The sequence below is a fragment of the Dama dama genome, chromosome 9 (assembly GCF_033118175.1).
Source record: "Dama dama isolate Ldn47 chromosome 9, ASM3311817v1, whole genome shotgun sequence".
Taxonomy (NCBI): domain Eukaryota; kingdom Metazoa; phylum Chordata; class Mammalia; order Artiodactyla; family Cervidae; genus Dama; species Dama dama.
Genome location: NC_083689.1, coordinates 45,208,712 through 45,227,969, shown reverse-complemented (window position 1 = coordinate 45,227,969; position 19,258 = coordinate 45,208,712). Strand labels below are relative to the sequence as shown.

The 19,258-nt window shown below is 42.9% G+C and overlaps 1 protein-coding gene across 1 annotated transcript; it reads right to left on the bottom strand.

The window, feature by feature from the left end:
- Positions 1-1,073: 1,073 nt before the first annotated feature.
- LOC133062875 (olfactory receptor 2T27-like) lies at positions 1,074-18,889 on the bottom strand. The gene is made up of 3 exons (XM_061152233.1): positions 18,861-18,889; positions 12,914-13,862; positions 1,074-1,166 (listed from the first exon to the last, which is right to left on the bottom strand). The coding sequence occupies exons 1-3, from the start codon at positions 18,887-18,889 to the stop codon at positions 1,074-1,076; spliced, it is 1,071 nt and encodes a 356-aa protein (XP_061008216.1).
- Between the last annotated feature and the right edge of the window lie 369 nt (positions 18,890-19,258).

The following is a 19,258-nucleotide window of genomic DNA, read 5'->3' as shown; positions in this document are numbered from 1 at the left end:
ACCACAAAACAAGCTCTGACCAGCAGAGTAAACGAGGGCAAGTCTGAAGAAAAATGGTCACCAGGTTAAGTGTGGCAGTATTACTTCCTCCTCTCCCCTCGAAGTTGCCCTCGAGCCTCCCTGTGCCCTCTGGGGCCCAAGGCAATGATACCTGAACTGGAAGAAATACTGGAGTGAGTTGCCATGCCCTCCTCCCACAGGGATCAAATCAATGCAGGGATGTATCCTGCATTGCTGGCAGATTCTGAGTCACTTAGGAAGCCCATTCTGAGTCACTTAGAGGCATGTGCGTGATGGCTAAGTCACTTCAGTCGTGTCTGACTCTTTGTGACCCTGTGGCCTGTAGCCCGCCAGGCTCCTCTGTCCATGGGATTCTCCAGGCAAGAACACTGGAGTGTGTTGCCATGCCCTTCTCCAGGGGATCTTCCCGACAAGGGATCAAACCTGTATCTCTCATGTCTCCTGCACCAGCATGTGAGTTCTTTACCATTAGCCCCACCTGGGAAGCCCCGTGGATGGGCTCAGTTATTTGCCTGAGGCCAGGCGGTAAGGAGTTGGAGTTGATTTGAACTGACACTCAGGACTCTGTTCCCAACACTGGTCGGTACATTGTAAGACCTATGAGGGCAGGGATGATGCCTGTATAATCACTGCAGATGTCCATGCCGAGCATAGCACCCACAAGGAAAGTGTCACTGAGGTCTGCAGAATACAAAGAATGGAAGAACAAGGGTGGGAATGCAGGAATGAGTGCATTAATGAGAGAATGCAAAGAGGAATACAGACGATAACTCAGCTAGGGATACAGGAATGTGGGTGGGGAAACGGTGATGAGAGAATTTGGCTAGGGACACACCCTGTACACGTACCTGCGAGGAAAGGTGCCAAGGCCAGGCTACAGGCCAAGAGAAGGCTGCTGGGAGCTGCTTGTTGCATGGCTGATGCCTTGTCCCCTTCTTTCTGAAAGACAGGAGCTAGTCAGCCCAGGTCCACAGGAAGAAACACCCAGTCTGTCCAGGATCGACCTCCCACAGGAATAGGATTTCTGCCACTTGTGAACCCCTCCTGAGGCCCTACTTGCTGGGTGGGCCACTGTGAGCTTGGCCTTTGGAGGCACCTGGTATTCGGAAGTGGTCTGGGGCTCCTTCCGGCTTGTCCGCTACTTTCTATAGGGTTCCGGGAGCAAGTGGGCTGTGTCTAGCTCCCTGGTGTGTTGTGTGGCCAGGCAAGTGGCCACACGTGTTACCTAGCACCTGCACCCGGGAACACAGCTCTTCCTGGAGCGGGCCAGAGAGTACTGCGCAAGCGCAGGGGCGGGGCCTCTGCTTCCTAATTGGCCCATCCCTACTGGTCCCTCCTCTTGCTCTTCCCACACTTCGCGGGAGCTGTGGCCAAGGAGATGCTAGAGCCTCAGAAGCTCACGTGACTGGAAAAAGGCTGATGGGCTGTTTCCGTGGTCCAGAGAATTGAGAGAAATGAGTCAAGCTGAGTTACCGCTTTTCTTAGTTGTTTGGTGTTCACTCACATACCTGATTAAAGATATCTTATGGTGGCTGATCCAATTATCTGTCAACTCTAAACATCTCTGCTCCATCTCTTCAAAACAGGAAGCAAAGCAATAGTTACTAGGGACTGGGGGTGGGGGGCGGGGAGAGGAGGAAAGGGGTAGTTGTTCAATGGGTATAGAGGTCCAGGTTTGCAATATGAATTTCTAGTGATCTGTTGCACAATAATGTGATTATAGTTAACACTATTGTATTATGTACTTAATAATTAAAATGGGAAATTTTATGGCTTTTCAAAACCGCGATTAAAAAAAAAAACACGAACTACTCCCTTGACATTTACATTGACTTCATTCTTTGTGATAAGTTCACTAGCTGCTAGGTCAGTTCTGATCACTCTTCAAAATTTTTGGAAATAATTTTATTTAATTATTTGTTTTTGACTGTTCTGGGTCTCTGTTTCTGGGGGCGCTTTTCTCTACTTGTGACGAGCAGGGGACTTCTCTTTTTGCAGAGCACAGAGTCTAGTGCTGACTCAGTAGTTGTGGTTCATGGGCTTAGTTGCTGCATAGCATATGGGATTTTCTTGTATCAGGGATTGAACCTGTGTCTCCTGCATTGGCAGGTGGATTCTTTGCCACCAAGTCACCAGGGAAGCCCTCATCAAATGTTTTGACTCTTGGCTTATAATTTTCCTTGCTATAGCCCTGTGCAAAAGAACTTTCGGTCACAACAAAAAATGATCTATATCTGTGTTAGCATAGTACTGTGATGGGTTGGATGGGTCCCTAAAGTTATATCCATATCTTAATCTTTAACCTGTGAATATTGCCTCAGATGGCAAAAGATTTGATTAAGTTGGGGATCTTGAGACCTTTCCCCTAGATTATCTGGGTGGCCCTTAATATGTATTCTTAGAAGAGAGAAGCAGGAGGAGTTCTGAGAGACTCACAGAGGAGAAGACTCAGAGAGGAGAACAGGACTATGAGACTATGGAAGCAGAGGTTGAACTCATATGGCCACAAGGAATTCTGACAGCCACTAGAAGCAGGAAGAGGCAAGGAACAGACACTCCCCACGAGCATTTGGAGAAAGGGTGGCTCTGCCAACACCTGATTTCGGAACAATGAGAAAATACATTTCTGTTGTTTTGAGCCATTCATTTTGGTAGTTTGTTACAGCAGCCCAAGGTAACCAGTAGAAGTGGCCCCCCTCTGCTCTGGAGGTGGTTGTATGCTTGGAACTAGCTAGCTAGGCGGTAAATTGGAATGTTAAATTACTTTAAACTCAAATAGCCTAAACCCCAGAGCTATCAGATTGCTCTCCTCTGCATTTTGCCTTCCCTGCACTCCCACACAACCACAGAATAGGATTCCTAACTCCCAGACAGATGTCCCTGAATGGAGTCTGCCATTACTCATGCTCTAACTTCAGTTCCTTCCAACACTCTCACTTCCGCTTCCACTGCAGCTTATCCAGGCCTGTAGTTTCTCAACTGCTTTCCATTATTGCCCTTCTACAAGGGCCTGTTTAGACCCCTTTTCTTCCTATTGGCTCCTCTGTTGTGAAATTTTAATACCGCTGTTATATTGTTTACTTGTACATGTACTATGATCTTTTGGAGGGCCACACACTATTGTGATATATAAGATTTCTCCCCCCTTCCTCAAAAATACTCCAGTTACAAAACTTAAAAATTTGAAGATCTTACTGATGATATGGTCACCATTGATAATGTATGTCCTAGCCCAGTGACTCTCAGCGGGTGGTGAATGTAATCTCCAGAGACATTTGACAGGGTACCAAGACATTTCTGGCTGTCACAACTGGGGGTGCTACTGGTGTCTAGTGACTAGAGGTCAGAGGTGCTGCTGAGCATGCTGAACAATGCACAGGTTTGTCTCCCTCACTGCTACAACAAAGAATTATCTGACCTAAAATGTTAATAGTGCTGAGGCTGAGAAACTTTGCTAGACTCAACAACTAGATAACCAAGGATAACCCTGTAGCCCCACATAGTTAAGTTTCTTGATTTGAGTAGGAACTCTGGGACATGTCACCAAACAAAGAATTATTACAGAATTTGGGAGAAGAGTGACACTTGGGAGAAATTTACATGAAGCTCAAAGTGAAGCACAACCATATGTAGATAGATCCTCGTCAGGTTTGGACTGTGAGGTGGACCGCCGAAATGACAATGTTAAGATAGAAGCACTGTTTATAATAGCCAGGACATGGAAGCAACCTAGATGCCCATCAGCAGATGAATGGATAAGAAAGCTGTGGTACATATACACCATGGAATATTACTCAGCCATTAAAAAGAATTCATTTGAATCAGTTCTAATGAGGTGGATGAAACTGGAGCCCATTATACAGAGTGAAGTAAGCCAGAAAGATAAAGACCAATACAGTATACTAATGCATATATATGGAATTTAGAAAGATGGTAATGATAACCCTATATGCAGGACAGAAAAAGAGACACAGATGTACAGAACAGACTTTTGGACTCTGTGGGAGAAGGCGAGGGTGGGATGTTTTGAGAGAACAGAATCAAAACATGTATATTATCAAGGGTGAAACAGATCACCAGCCCAGGTTGGATGCATGAGACAAGTGCTCGGGGCTGGTGCACTGGGAAGACCCAGAGGGATCGGGTGGGGAGGGAGGTGGGAGGGGGGATCGGGATGGGGAATACATGTAAATCCATGGCTGATTCATGTCGATGTATGGCAAAAACCACTACAATATTGTAAAGTAATTAGCCTCCAACTAATAAAAATAAATGGGAAAAAAAAAAAAAAAAAAGAAGTGAATGCCTAAAATCTCATATCTGCACCTTTGCTCCTAGGTTGGAGATTAAGGATATTTGTCTGCAAAGTGACTTAGATTTTTTTAGGCAAGTTTCTCATTAAGAAAGCAATAGTCATTCAACTTTATGACTGAAGAGATAAAAACTTTATTCCTACCCCAGGAGAAATGTTTCCTGTTAACTTTGCACCTGGTATTTATCTGTCTTCTCTCCCAGCCTGATCAATGGTGGGAAGATTTTGAGCTGATATTTACTTTTTCAAGCTCCACTAATGCCTCAACTGCTATAAACACACCTTTCTATCACCTTCCACTGGGTAGTTATCTTATCATTGCTGATCAAGTTTAGCTTCTAGTTCCTGTCTCTTTAGTGATTCATTCCTTCACTGCTTTAGTGTACTCTTGTCAGGTGACCTGCCAACATCTGATTCTGGAATCATACAGGCACTAGAACAGGGCTAGCAAAAAAACAAAACAAAAAACTCAAGCAAGCAAGCAAGAAAACAGAAGAACAAAATGAAAACCAAAAATGAACACTCATATCTGTAGCTATATGCCACAATAAACTTATGCTTATTATACTTATTTGAGCTCCAAGCTTAATTTGGCAATCTTTTTACTCCTTCTATTCTATCTTCCTCTGAGAAATCTCCCTGCCCAAAAGACTTAGCTACCTGTTATGAGACTCATCGATTAATTCATTTGTTCCATTCAGTCTTCAAATATGTGCTAACTTCTAACTATGTGTCAGATCTGATGGTGGTGTGAAGAAATTAAGTGCATACTATTTCTATCCTCAAGGAACTCAGAGTCCAGTAAGAGACTGGAGTCCAACAATTATAAGATACAGCAACACACACTGTGTATATACCTGATCAGGGTGGCTTCCTGTCTAAATTACCAGTGATAGAATATGCATCAGTCAAAATGGGTCAGGTCTTGCTGTAGTAACAAACATCACAATTTTCAGTAACTTAACACCATGAACATATAATTTTATTTCTAAATTATACTCCGTGTTGCCATGGAGTGGCAGGAAGCTCTGTCTCAAATTGAGCTTCCCGAGTCACTACAGCAGGGGAAAGACAGTGTGGCCAGTCTTATACCACACAAATGCAAAGGATCATTAGAGACTGCTACAAGTAACTCTATATGCCCATAAAATGGACAACCTGGAAGAAGTGAACACATTTTTAGAAAGGTACAATCTCCCAAGACTGAACCAGGAAGAAATAGAAAATATGTACAGACCAATCACAAGTACTGAAATTGAAATGTGATTAAAAACACCCAACAAACAAAAGTCCATTACCAGATGGCTCCACAGGAAGGTTATATCAAACATTTAGCTAAGAGTTAATACACATCCTTCTGACACTGTTCCAAAAAATTGCAGAGGGAGGAACACTCCCAAACTCATTCTTTGAGACCACCATTATCCTCATACCAAGCTCAGACAAAGATACCATATAAAAGAAAAGTATAGGTCAATATCACTGATGAACATAGATGCAAAAATCCTCAACAAAATAGCAGCAAACAGAATCCAACAACATATTAAAAGGATAATACACCATATTCAAGTGGGATTTATTCAAGGGATGCAAGGATATGCACAAATCAATCATTGGATTGATTCTTAAATGTCCCCCCAGATCACATTCTAATGGGTATGCCTAACTTCAGGGGGCTGGGGCAGAGTAATCCTACCATGTGCCTTGAAAGAGAGGAATTTCTGTGAAAAGGTTTAAGGTTTAACACAGACCAATATTTAGCAACATCAATAACTGTTTGGGCACTTGGACACTTTCTTGTTTCTTTTCTCTGGTAAGAAAAAAAGCTTTTAACTTTGTTTTAAAATTTTTTTTAAATAATGAGACTACATAAAGTGATAAGCAAACAGACAGAACAGCACCTTACAAAGGAGACAATACAAAATGTCTAAGGTAAATATTTCACTGGACTGTCAATAATCTAGACCAGTGCAGTCCAATAAAAATACAATGAGCTACACTTGTATTTTTAAATTTACAAAGAAAAGTAAAAATAAACAAGTGAAATTAACATTGGTAACATGTAGGCATACCTTGGAGATAGTGAGGTCTTGTTTCCAGACCAACACAATAAAGCAAGTAGCTCAATAAAAGGAGTCACATAATTTTGGGGGAGTTCTCAGTGGATTTGATAGTTATATTTACACTGTACTTTAAAAAAGTTATTGGAGTGTAGTTGCGTTGCAATGTTGTGTTAGTATGCAGAGTATCAGTTCAGTTCAGTCGCTCAGTCGTGTCTGACTCTTTGAGACCCCATGAACTGCAGCACGCCAGGCCTCCCTGTCCATCACCAATTCCTGGAGTTTACCCAAAGTCATGTCCATTGAGTTGGTGATGCCATCCAACCATCTCATCTTCTGTCATCCCCTTCTTCTCCTGCCCCCAATCTTTCCCAGCATCAGGGTCTTTTCAAATGAGTCAGCTGTTTGCATCAGGTGGCCAAAGTGTTGGAGTTTCAGCTTCAGCATCAGTCCTTCCAATGAATATTTAGGACTGATTTCCTTTAGGATGGACTGGTTGGCTCCCCTTGCTATCTAAGGGACTCTCAAGGATCTTCTTCAACACCACAGTTCAAAAGCATCAATTCTTTGGCACTCAGCTTTCTTTATAGTCCAACGCTCACATCCTTACATGACTACTGGAAAAACTGTAGTTTTGACTAGACGGACCTTTGTTGGCAAATTTTTAACATGCTGTCTAGGTTGGTCATAACTTTTCTTCCAAGGAGCAAGCATCTTTTAATTTCATGGCTGCAGTCACCATCTGCAGTGATTTTGGAGCCTCCCAAAATAAAGTCTGCCACTGTTCCCACTGTTTCCCCATCTATTAGCCATGAAGTGATGGGACCAGGTGCCATGATCTTTTGAATAAATAGTCCAAAATTTAAAAAATAAAATAATTGATGAGGAAGTTGACTTAGAAGTGAAAAGAAGTGGTGAAGGTCACAGATGGAACAGTCAAAGATTTTCTGAGATTGCCTTGTCTATGTCCCAGCTGAGAGCAAGAAAGGCAGAGACACAGGTGGCTACATCGCTACTTCCCTGTCCCAGGTGTGTGCTTTCCTGCACCTGAGGGCAAGGAGGTAGTCTGTAGGCACACTTGCCAAAGTGACCAAGGGAACGAGAGTCTCTGTGAGAGACTAGCTGAAAAAGGCCCTGCGAGGAGGTGTGGGTGATGTCCTAGGCTTGGGTAGATCAGGGGTGGAGTATCTGAAAGTGTGTAAATCCTGCCCCTCCATCTGCCTATTGAGTATAGTCTCCCAGGTCTCTCTCCAGATAAAGAAGGGAGAAAGAAAGGCTGGAAAGTATCCTTGGAGGAAATGCTTCAAGTGGAGTTATCAGACCTTTGATGGGATACCAGCTTTCAGCTCAAATCTCAGGGCTGCTACTATTGGGGGGAAAAAGCAGTGAGAATTACCAGTTGAGGGCAAGACCTTTACACTGGCTGCTAAGGATGAGAAAATGCCAACTGGTAGGAAACTGGAGAATCTTTATGTCTTTATGCCTTTATGCAGTGAAGTGTGGGGACCTGCTCAGAAACTGAGTTGATATGAAGATTATTTTAAGCTGAAGATATTTGACATTAACAGATTCAAAGAAAGAAGCCTTCTCAGAGCTTCATTTATCTTACTAAAAGCAACAACTTCTGAGGAATGAGGCTGCCATCAATTCTTTCTTTGGGGGTGGGCCTACTCCCAGGAAGAAGCTGATAGTAAAAGTACTATAAATCACCTCTCCAGAGGAATATCAAGGCCATGAAGAAGATGGAAACACTACTTACACTTGCATAAACAAACATTATCCTCAAAAAACTAAAAATAGAACTACTATATGATCCAGCAATCACAATTCTGGATAATCCCAAAGGAAATGAAATTAGTGTCTTGAAGAGGTATAAGTACTCCCATGTTCATTGATGCATTATTCACTATAGCCAAGATAGGGAAACAATGTAAATGTCCATCTATGGAGGAGTGAATGAAGAAAATGTGATTATCTATCTATGTATCTATCACCTATCTAGTCAGTGATCTATTTATCATCTATCTGTTATCTATCATATGTGTATATAAGTATATGACCTATCATCTATCTGAGATCTATATCTAAAAGCTTTATCTATCTAGATCTCTATCTATGGGCTTCCCAGGTGACTTAGTGGTAAAGAATCCGCCTGTCAATGCAAGAAATGCAGGAGACACAGGTTTGATCCCTTGGTTGGGAAGATTCCCTGGAAAAGGAAATGGCAACTGACTCCAGTATTCTTGCCTGGGAAATCCCATGGAAAGAGGAGCCTGGTGGGCTACAGTGCATAGGGTTGCCAACAGTTGGACACGACTGAGCACACATGCACACACATAACAGACATAACAAGGTCCCTATCTAGATTATGTTTCTTATTATTTCTTCTGCTTCCTAAGTGTAGGACGTATGATGAAGGATGCTTGGCATCTCTCATGTTTAATAGAGCTAGGCTTTCCCATGTCATTTGCCAAATATTTCCTGCTGAGTCAGTTTTAAAATCTTCCCATTTTCATGTTTTCATATTCTATTAAAAGGAAAAAGCTAGTAGCCTACATCATAAATTGGAAATTCTATGATGTGTACTTTCTTAAATGCCAGTTCTAATTGGAGTTTGCCATTTTTTTTCATGTGGAGATCAAATTCTCAAAGCAACTTACAGTCCTCATGTTGTATTCTGGTGTGTACATTTTGGTGTGTTTAACCTAGTTTTCAGAAATTATTTTTTTCTCCCTGGCATTCCAGCAGTATGGGGCTCTACAGCCATTCCTGCCACACCATGAAAAGGGTCAACTCTTCCTTTCACTTTTGTGGTGTGAAGTGTTGTTAATTAGAATTAAATGCACTGCAAGTGCCAGAAAACAGAGTGGTTGATCAACTCCATGATTTCAGAAACTCAATTTCCTTCCTTATTGCTGTTCTGATATTCTCATTTCCTGGTTTCTGTCTCATATTCCAAGATGTCCACTGAAGCTCCATTTGTTATGACTACATGTCAGCCAGAAGGAAAGTGTGGTGGGGTGGAGAGGAATGTGACACTGCCCTGACATTTGAGGACCCTGCTGAACGGCGACATTTGTGCTTAGGGGCCACCATTCAGAGATTAGGGACATAGCCATACCTAGTCGCATTGATAACCGGGAAACGTATTCTAGGCAGTGTCTGCTCAGTTGAAATTGGGGTATCTATTTATCATCTATCTGTTATCTATCATATGTGTATATAAGTATATGACCTATCATCTATCTGAGATCTATATCTAAAAGCTTTATCTATCTAGATCTCTATCTATGGGCTTCCCAGGTGACTTAGTGGTAAAGAATCCGCCTGTCAATGCAAGAAATGCAGGAGACACAGGAGACAAAGAAGAAGGTCAAACTTTATATCTTAACATAGCTTGCTCTCTGTAGCAAAGGAAGGCATGAGTAGACAGGTTATCTTCCACTTGTCAGTTTTCAAAACTTGCCTACCTATTTGATGAGTGAGAGGTCAGACATATCAATAGCTGCAAATTATGGCTTTCTCCTTTGCTTGGGCAAGTGCTAAGGAGTTAAAGGTCGTGCTTATAATGTACAGAGTTGGGAATTGTGGTGAAGAAGGGGATCCTGTTCTGGAATTCTGTGGCAGGATGAGATTATAAGACATTGGCCTGCACATAATCCTTTGGAATAGAACTCACTCTCCCCTTAGTTAATCTCTTCTTGAGAAGGGAATGTGGTTAAAGTGTTTGGGTGAAAACATACTTCTCAATGATGTTCTCATCCCCCACCCCCACTGACTTTTCTAATGAGTAATTTATCATTAGTTAAGCCATGATTCAGGATCCTAGGGTGGGGGTCACCATGTACTTAGGTTCTCCTTCACCACACTGGGAGAAGGATGGAGGACAGAGGAAGTGGGATGGAGCCAGATCACATCTTCCCAGGAAACATTCTTTCTGTCTGCCAGTCATTCCAGGCTGATACCCAGGATATGGGGTAGAAGGACTTTTACATATGCAGGTACCATTTGCACATGCCACTTCTCTCTCCCGCTTTAGCAGTCATTGCCTTCTCATAGCAGTGGAAGTCAGGTAGTTCTGTCAGTAGTTCCTGGTCTGATCCTGGTGGGGGAAGCAACTGTCAAAAGGGACAGTCTGGTAGTTGATTTTGGTCTTGATGTCTTCTGCTACACTGCTAACTCCTACTGAAGATGCACCTGAAGCATCTGGAAGCACAATGTGATCCTCACTATATATGACCAGAAGTGGAAGAAAAGGCTGGCCTGTTCTCAATTTTTATTATCCAGGTTTGGCATAAAGGATGTAGATTGGGCTTTCAGGATGGATTTCTGGCCTCTGAAGACTTTTAGAGACATCTTAAAATACATAGAGTGATCGGTGGCATCTATTACGGCAGTTGCATTATATAAGCAAAGATTTATGGTACAAAGTTGGTCTAATTTGGAGGTACAAGACTGCAAATCAGTCTCTATCTCTTCTTCCCTCCCTGCTTTCCTGCTGCCTTCTGCTTTCCCTCCTTTCTGCCTGTATTCTTCCTTTCTTTCTTTTTGATACTTATTGAGGCATTGTAATGTGCCAGGTGCAAAGTTAGGCACTGTGGTGAAGTCATGGAGACTCCCTGCTCTCACGCACTGTGAGGAGACAGACTTAATTGAAGAACTAAAGGCTAGGAAGGATATGGGACATATCTAAAAGAACTTGACTCAGTTTTGAATCATGAAGAATTCCTTGAAGAGATGATACTTGGGCTAAGGAAGGAAGGATTTTAAGCACAGAGGAGAAAGCAGCATCCCAGGCAGAGGAACATCTCTGGAAATGACCTGGAAGGAAGAAGGAGCAGAGGAGCAGAATTAAGGAGAAAGAAACATGAGATGAAGCCAAGAAGACCAGACTCTTCAGGGCTTTGTAAGCAATGGGAAACACTATTTGTTTTGCCTGAGTGCATTAATTCATTCATGTAGTCATTATTCAATATTTAATAAATGCTAACTATGTGTCAAGTACAAAGACAACATTTGTCCTCATGGAGCTTACCTTAGAGTAGAAGACAGGTGGCAAACAATATATGTATGTAAAAATATATCATGTGTCAGAGGATGGCACGTGAAGGAACAATGGCAATTGCTAAAACAATTTAAGGGGAGGCTATAGGGTGAAGTCGGCGGCATGGGGTTAGATTTGTGTTCAGAAATCTCATTGGCTACATGTTGAGGAAAAAACCTGTGGTTTTGTACATGAAGTGTGGTAAGAATGGGGGCAAGGAGACCTGTTTGGACATTCCTGACTCATCCACTGTATCTTTAGAGATATGGTAGTGGTAGCTGCAGCCCTAAGGGAATGCACCCTAAGGGAAGGTAAGCATTGACAGTCAAAGGGACGGTCTTGAGGACTTTGTGAGAGACTGAATATGAGTGGCGATGCACACCTACTGAGCTGGTGAGACATTCACTCAACCTGACATGAAAGTGAGATCATGACTTTGTGTCTTGGCGTGACGAATTTGAGGTACCTTTGAAAAATCCAGTGGGGTGTCATGTGGAGTTGGGTATTAAAGGTCTTGTAGGAGATATCTGGCTAGCTTATAAATATATGACCAAGTTTGGTGTCAGGTGGTAACTGAAGTCATAGCCATGAATTAGAGTGATAAGAGAGAGTGTGGATTGAGAAGGCATAGGCACCAGGTCCAGAGGCACTCATCACTCAATAGGAAGGGGTGGGTCAGAAGAGAGATCTTCAAGGAGGAACTAACAACAGTGCCAACATTGGATAAGGTAAGAAAATGTTCTTTAGCTTTATCTGTTGATTCAACCAGTATTTATTGATGGACCATGTGCCCGTCATTCTTCTAGGAATCAGAATTAAGAATCAAAGCCTCTGTACTCCCGTACATTTAAAGGGAAAAAGAAACGTAGAATACACAAATGAAGTTAGAAAAAGATGATGGAGTGGGAATGACATTTTGGACAGGATGGCCAGTGAAGGAATCCCTAAAAGGTCACATTTGAGCAGTTCCTAAATGAAGTGAAGGCAAAAACCATGCAAACATGTAGGGGGAAGTGCCCAGGGATTGAGACCTCTGCATTGAAGGACCACTAGGTGGGACTGTACTTAGGAATTTTGAGCAACAGCAAGAGAGTTATTGTGGCTGGAGGAGAAGAATAAAGGAGATGTTTGGGGAAATAGCCAGCAATGAAGGCCCTTTGCAGGGAAGGGAAGCCCTTGGACACTCAGTGACATGGAGAAGATGAATGACTGCTGCTTCAGACAAGGGATGGATGGAGAAGCTGGCCTAGAGTTTGTTGAGGTGGGGAAGGTGAGTGGGGAGTGGACACAAACCATCTGGGCATCTCTTTGAAGTGTGGGAGCTGGAAGGGAATGAGGAGTGCCCCTTTCACTTTTCTGTATGTGGATTTGAGACTGCTTATTCTGGAAGGCAATCCTAGGATGGGCACCTGGAGCCACAGGCACATCTTAGAGGTGAGGATCCTTCTCTGCTGGGTTTTAAACAGTCCTACCTACCCCACACTTCCCTATGACCTTCTTCATTGCTCCTGTTACTTCCTTGTTCCTGAGGCTGTAGATGACAGGATTCAACATGGGTGTGAGGACGGTATAGAAGACGGATACTACATCATCCTGGCCAGGAGAGTGGTAGGATGCAGGTAACATGTAAGTGTAGACAAGGGGCCCGTAGAAGAGGTTGACGACTGCCAAGTGGGAGGAGCAGGTGGCTAGGGCCTTCTTACGCCCCTCCACAGAGTGCATCCGGAGCACAGCTGCGAGGATTAAGGCATAGGAGGTGGTGATGAAGGCAATGGGCACCAGGAGGACCACCACACCCGTCACAAAGAGCACCCGCTCATAGGTGGCTGTGTCAGCACAGGCCAACCTCAACAGTGAAGGCACCTCACAGAAGAAGTGTGCAATCTTCCGTGAGCCACAGTAGGGGAACTGCAGGGTCAGTGCAGTCTGGATGGAGGCGTTGAGTGACCCTCCCAGCCAGGAGGCAGCCACCAGGAGCAGGCAGGTCTGGCGACTCATGAGCACCGGGTAGCGCAGAGGGTTACAGATGGCCACGTAGCGGTCATAGGCCATGAGGGCCAGCAGGATGCACTCTGCAGCCCCCAGGAACATGAAGAAAAACATTTGTGCTCCACAGCCTCCAAATGAGATGCTTATCCATCCAAAGAGGAAGCCTGCTATCATCTTGGGGACAGTGACTGAGGTGAAGAAGATGTCCAAGAAGGATAGCTGGCTGAGGAGGAAGTACATGGGTGTGTGGAGCCGGGCATCTGCCCAGATCAGGAGGACCATGGCAGCATTGCCGGCCATGGCAAGTGTATAGATGACCACCACCATGCTGAAGAGGAACAAGTGCATCCGGCTCTCATTAAAAAGGCTGGTGAGAACAAAGTTAGTGGAGGAGGAATGGTTCCAGGTCCCTCTGACTGCCTCCTGCTGAACTTCACTGTGGGGAGGAAAGTGAACGGCTCACCAAGAGTTCACCAAGGGCTCAGAAGCGTCCACTCTGAGTCAGAGAGAAGGTGACAGATGAGCAGCAGGAAGTAACTGGCAAGGCTGACTTAGGGGCTGTGGGAGTTCTTCCTAACAGTCTTGCAGATTGCTATAGGGTGGACATTTTTTCACAAAGAAAAGCTACTATAACAGACATGGTATTCAGCCAAGGCAGTGTTCAGAGGGGAACTTAAAACTCAGAATACAAATGTTAGAAAAGAGGAAAGACAAATCAATGATCAAAGTTTCCATCTCAAAAAGTTAGAAAAGGAACCACAGTGCCCTAGAACACCTTATGTTTTTATAAAAATATACTTAGCATCCTTAACAATATTTCCAGTGAATAAATAGGCACACAGGAAAAAAATTATAAAAAGGAAACATTTACTCTCATGCTTAGTCTGAGAACTAGATCCACACCTATATGAATTATATGATTCAAAATTCTTATTTTCTGCCTGCCAATGCAGGAGACACAGGAGACATGAATTTGATCCCTGGGTTGAGAAGATCCCCTGGAGGGGGAAATGGCAACTCACTCCAATATTCTTGCCTGAAAAATTCCAGTGGACGGAGGAGCTTAGGAACTACAGTCCCTGTGGTGGCAAATAGTCAAACACGACTGAGCATGCACACACAAATTTTTATGTACTTAGGTATCTATGTGATGCACTTCTGTTAGAAATAGATGAGAGCCTGTGACTGTGGCAGACAAAGTGTGCTTTATCAGCTAGCAGAGCCACGCATGGCTGTGTTTCTCTTGCCACCTTGTCCCTCAGGGGTCCCAGATACACTCATTGTGTTCAGAGCTTATAATCACTTTTTACATGGGTTTCTGGAAGTATGTTGCCCTCATCTTCATAACTGTCACCTTGTTTATTTTTATTTTTTGGTCAAAACAGTATTTTTAATGCTCAATGGTTTATTCAATTATCTTGCCAAATTTGGCATTCTTTGTTTTTCCAGGAATTTTATAAATTTTGTCTAAGTTTTCTAAATTGTTGGCCTATAGTTAATACTATTATTATTCTTCAAAACATATTGATAACTGTCACCTCATTTAAGTGGTTTCCCTATAGCTAAGTCTTATTATCTTAGTAAGAAGATCCCTTTTAAATTTTTGATAGTAAATGGTCTTCGTGATAAGTATAAACCTGTAGATGCCATGGTAAGCGTAAGTAAATCAGTTTCAGTGTTTCCCTTAGGAAGGCTCTGAGGCTTTAAAGTTCTCTCTTGTTAAATTACATTTATTCAGGCAAAGTCAATCAGTCAATGTCAAGCTATGATGGCAAATATGTCATCCTAAGGCAATTTTAAAAAGTGTAGACAAGGGTCAAACTCAGACTACTTATTCTGCGATAAGTGAGCCTGCAGGGAGCTGCCCACCAGGCAAATTCCCTGAAATTTTGAGTTCTCCTGGATTCTTGGTTCCAAATGTCCCAGATCCTAGGAAATTACTTGAATTCTGGTTTGTATCTCCAGTCTTGAGTTTGATAGCAAGTGACTTAAATGAAGAAATTGAAAGGAAATAAATTGAACTGCCCAGTGTCCTATTATGAGCTGAGAATATGGGAGAATTTTGGAGCTGCTGGACACCGCTGGGTCACTGAGACTGGGCTGGAGGCGCCACAAATTTCAGAGGCGTGCCAGAGATGTGACCACCTATGGCCTTTATTTGCATGTCCTTCAGAATCACTAGCAGGGCTGTACAATCTATTACAAATTTACAAGTTTACAAATTAGGGGCAAGCTGCAATTTACAATGCGTGGGTGTGTCCCAAGTCGCCTCAGGCCTGTCTCTTTGCAACCCCATGGACTGTAGGCCACCAGGCTCCTCTGTTCATGAGATTTTCCAGACAAGAATACTGGAGTGGGTTGCCATGCCCTTCTCCAGGGGATCTTCCTGACGCAGGGATCGAACCTGTATCTCATGTCTCCTGCATTGGCAGGCGGCTTCTTTACTACTAGGGTCACCTGGGAAGCCCATATAATCTATGGGAGATCTGTATTTCCTGTTTCCCTGAATCAAATCCCTGGGAGTGAGCCCTGAGCACCTGTGCTTCTGAAACCTCCCAGGCTACTCTGAAGTGTGAACTGAGTTGAGACTCACTGTCCATCTCTCATGGTTAAATGTGCAAAGGAACTTAGAAGATACAACTTGCCTTAGGTCTCACTGTATATCACAGGGAAAGCCTTTCCTCTGTGTTCATGCTGGCTCATCCTGCTAAGCCATATGGTTCTTCTAATCTATGGCTTTAAACTCCACCATTTCCAGGCTGCTCACACTGGACACACACAGATCAAATATACTCAGTTGAGTCAAATATACTGAGTATAGCAGGTCTTGCTCCCACAGCCTGTCTCTGAAGCTGAGCATGAGAAGTTAACACTGTTAAACCCAAACAATTCAAGATGAACTTTTAGTTAAGACATAACACACTGCATCTATTTTCTCTGTTTTACAATGCTTTGTTTTCTTGATGGTTCACAGGACAGGAAGAACTGCTCCTCTTGGGGATTAGCCAATTCTTATACATAGTAAACAACTTGCCTGGGAGAATGGCTTCAATGTGAAAACCAGCCATCTGCCTCCAAATATCAGGATTCTGGAGTCGAGGACACTATTCCTATGCCCTGAATCACCATCGGGCCACGTCCCAGGCAATGAGAGATTACCCCTGTTGCCCAGAGCCCGCTGATACTATTATTCAATGTAATCCTAAACTTCCTCAGTTGCTTACCCGGCCTCACTCAGTTCTTCCCACAAAACCCAGTGAACGCATAAGGCTTTGACTTATGCATTCCTCTCACTCTTCCTACATTCTGACCAACCTTAGTTCTTTCCTGCATGGTCTTGTATAGTGTGGCATTTTCTCTCCTTACGGGAACTGTAAGTAACAATCTTTTCAATAGCAATGATCTCCTGATCTGTTCATCCCACCATTCCTTCAATAAAAGTAAGATCTCAGGTATATTTTAAATATTCCCTTAAAGAGCGTTTTCTCATATTGTCCCTGTTTTGGCATCTTGCAGGCACAGCTTGCATTGTTTGGCATCTCACATGGCTCAGCCTCCATAGATTTTATAGCTGTAAAACATTCCCATTTTTCCAATGGGAAAGCAGCATGAGCCTTGGTCAACATATTTTTTATTTTCTAGGCCAGATCCCAACTTTTTCTAAGTGTTTTAGAGTAGGCTTTCTCAACCTTGGCACAACTGGCATTTTAAGATGGATCACTGCTGAGGGAGGGTGCTGTATTATGCATTACAGGGCATTTAGTAGCATCCTGGACTCTTCCATTAGATGCCAGAAGCATTTTCTCTCAGTTGTGACAAACAATAGTGCAGACATTGCAAAATGTTCTCTGCAGGGCAAAATTGTCCCCAGTTGGGAAACTCAGCACTAAAATTCTACTATCAGTTACCTTTCTTTCCATTCTTGCCCATTCCTCTAAGGCAAGTGAAAAATAAGGACTCACATGTATAAAACCTGCAATAATGCAGATATGATAGAATGTCTTTTGCAGGTTTTACCCAGTTTAAGCCATTGTGCTTAAGGATTTAGTCTCTGGAGTCAGGCAGCTCAGTCCCAAGCCTCAGCTCCACGATTTCCCAGCCCTGTGACTTGGACAAGTTACTCAGTCTTAGGCTCCTCATCTCAAAAACTGTTGGGACTATTGAAAGCTTTAAATAATTAGTATACATTTAGTGCTCTTTGGTAATAATCTTGGCATTAATAGCAGCTGAAACTTAAATAGCACATTCTTTCTGCCTATTACAATTTTATAACCTTATTTCCCTGTAAAATGGGTCATAAAACTAATTTCTCAGGGTTATTTCAAAATGCTGAGTAAGAAAAATGTTGAGAGTGTATCTTTTGCATAATACATATTCAATAAATGTTAGAACTCTTCCTTTCCTCACTTAAGCAAATTAGTTTTGCAAAATAATCACATAGTCAATACGTGTACCTGCAAAGAGCCCCTAGTCTCTTCCACTTGGAGGTTTACTTTCCAAGGTTTTCCTCTCAGAAACCTTGGAGGGGGTTCTGTTGGTTGTGATAGGATGGGCTCCTTCAGTGCATGCAGGATCTTCCATCTTGGTTGAGAATTACCTCTAGTGACTGACTCTGTCCTTTCCTTCTTTGCACAGAATGTGGTTCACTATTGGCAATGTTTGTAGGATGTGTGGTGAGTAGCTGAGAAAAAGACACACACTTATCCACAAAATACTATTACCTCTATGGCCACCCTCTGGCACAGCCATCTGAATTCAGTATCTGCTCTGTGGGGCTCTGCATGAGTACCTGCACCCAGAGATGCTTCTTTGGTTGTCCTGACACCGTTCATTATTCTTTTCATGACTGTTTCTCAGTATTGACACACATGTCTGCAATGTAGTGTACGCAGTGAATGTGTGATGTGTGTGTGTCTCAGAATAATTCAGGGTGATTCTTTTTCTTTCAAGCTGTTCCATGGAGGAAGAGGATATATTTTTCTATTCTTTCATCTTCTAGCTTACCTAGATCTGAAGTGGCACCCAGCATACATTAAAGAATTATCACAATGAACAACAACAAAGAAATCCTTAGTGTAAATGGTCATTTCATGGTGTTGACTAAATATAGCCTAAGTCGTTGTTCTCTCCCTTATGATTTTTCTTCACTGGTATGATTTTTTTTATTCCCTTGCAGGGTGACTGATTTTTCTTTTCTTTTTGTAAAGCATAGTCCTGGGTTTTACAATTTAAGAGGTCTCATTTTTGGAGATGAGTGGTGTAAACAAACAAATAAACAAAAACAACTTCCAGTTAGAGATTTTAAATGCTGCAAAGTTTTACATGAGGGGAGTTGTAGAATTGCCCTTTGTCAATTATGGGGCTGCATAAATGGAGGTAAAAGTTTTAAATTACTTCCCCACTTCTCCAGCTCCCATTTCATCCCCCTACTCACCTCACATTGTCCCAATCTGCAGTTTCCATCAGGAGTCTCAGTCTCTTGTTGACTTTTTTCCTTCCTAGGTTCCAGGCTGAGGTTCAGAAACCAGGGCAGGTCCTTTGTGGAGTCCACCTGGAGAATCTGAAAACTAAAGCTTGAAATCCACCTCCTTTCAACAGGGCATGCCAAAAGGCTTCCTGTTTTCCCCCTAGAGCCCTATCTTTGCACAACATATCATATCTACCTTTACCATGATTAGTGTGAACTGCTGCCTGTTCCTAGGGCTCCTTCCAATTTCAGAGTGCCATGAATGGATTTTGTAACTACATTTGCCCCATTTTCTCATCCACGGATGCAAGGATTGCATAGTCCCACGTAGGTCAGTTCTCCTGATTTAGCTGTGCTGTTGAGAC

What these genes read in the sequence shown, in the direction of transcription:
- LOC133062875 (XM_061152233.1), bottom strand. Translation starts at nt 18,889, where the DNA reads ATGGAAACTGCAGATTGGGACAATGTGAG. An exon ending in GCAGATTGGGACAATGTGAG is followed by an intron (nt 13,863 to 18,860) that starts GTGAGTAGGGGG and finishes TCCTCCCCACAG; the next exon opens with TGAAGTTCAGCAGGAGGCAG. An exon ending in AGGTCATAGGGAAGTGTGGG is followed by an intron (nt 1,167 to 12,913) that starts GTAGGTAGGACT and finishes GGAACCCTATAG; the next exon opens with AAAGTAGCGGACAAGCCGGA.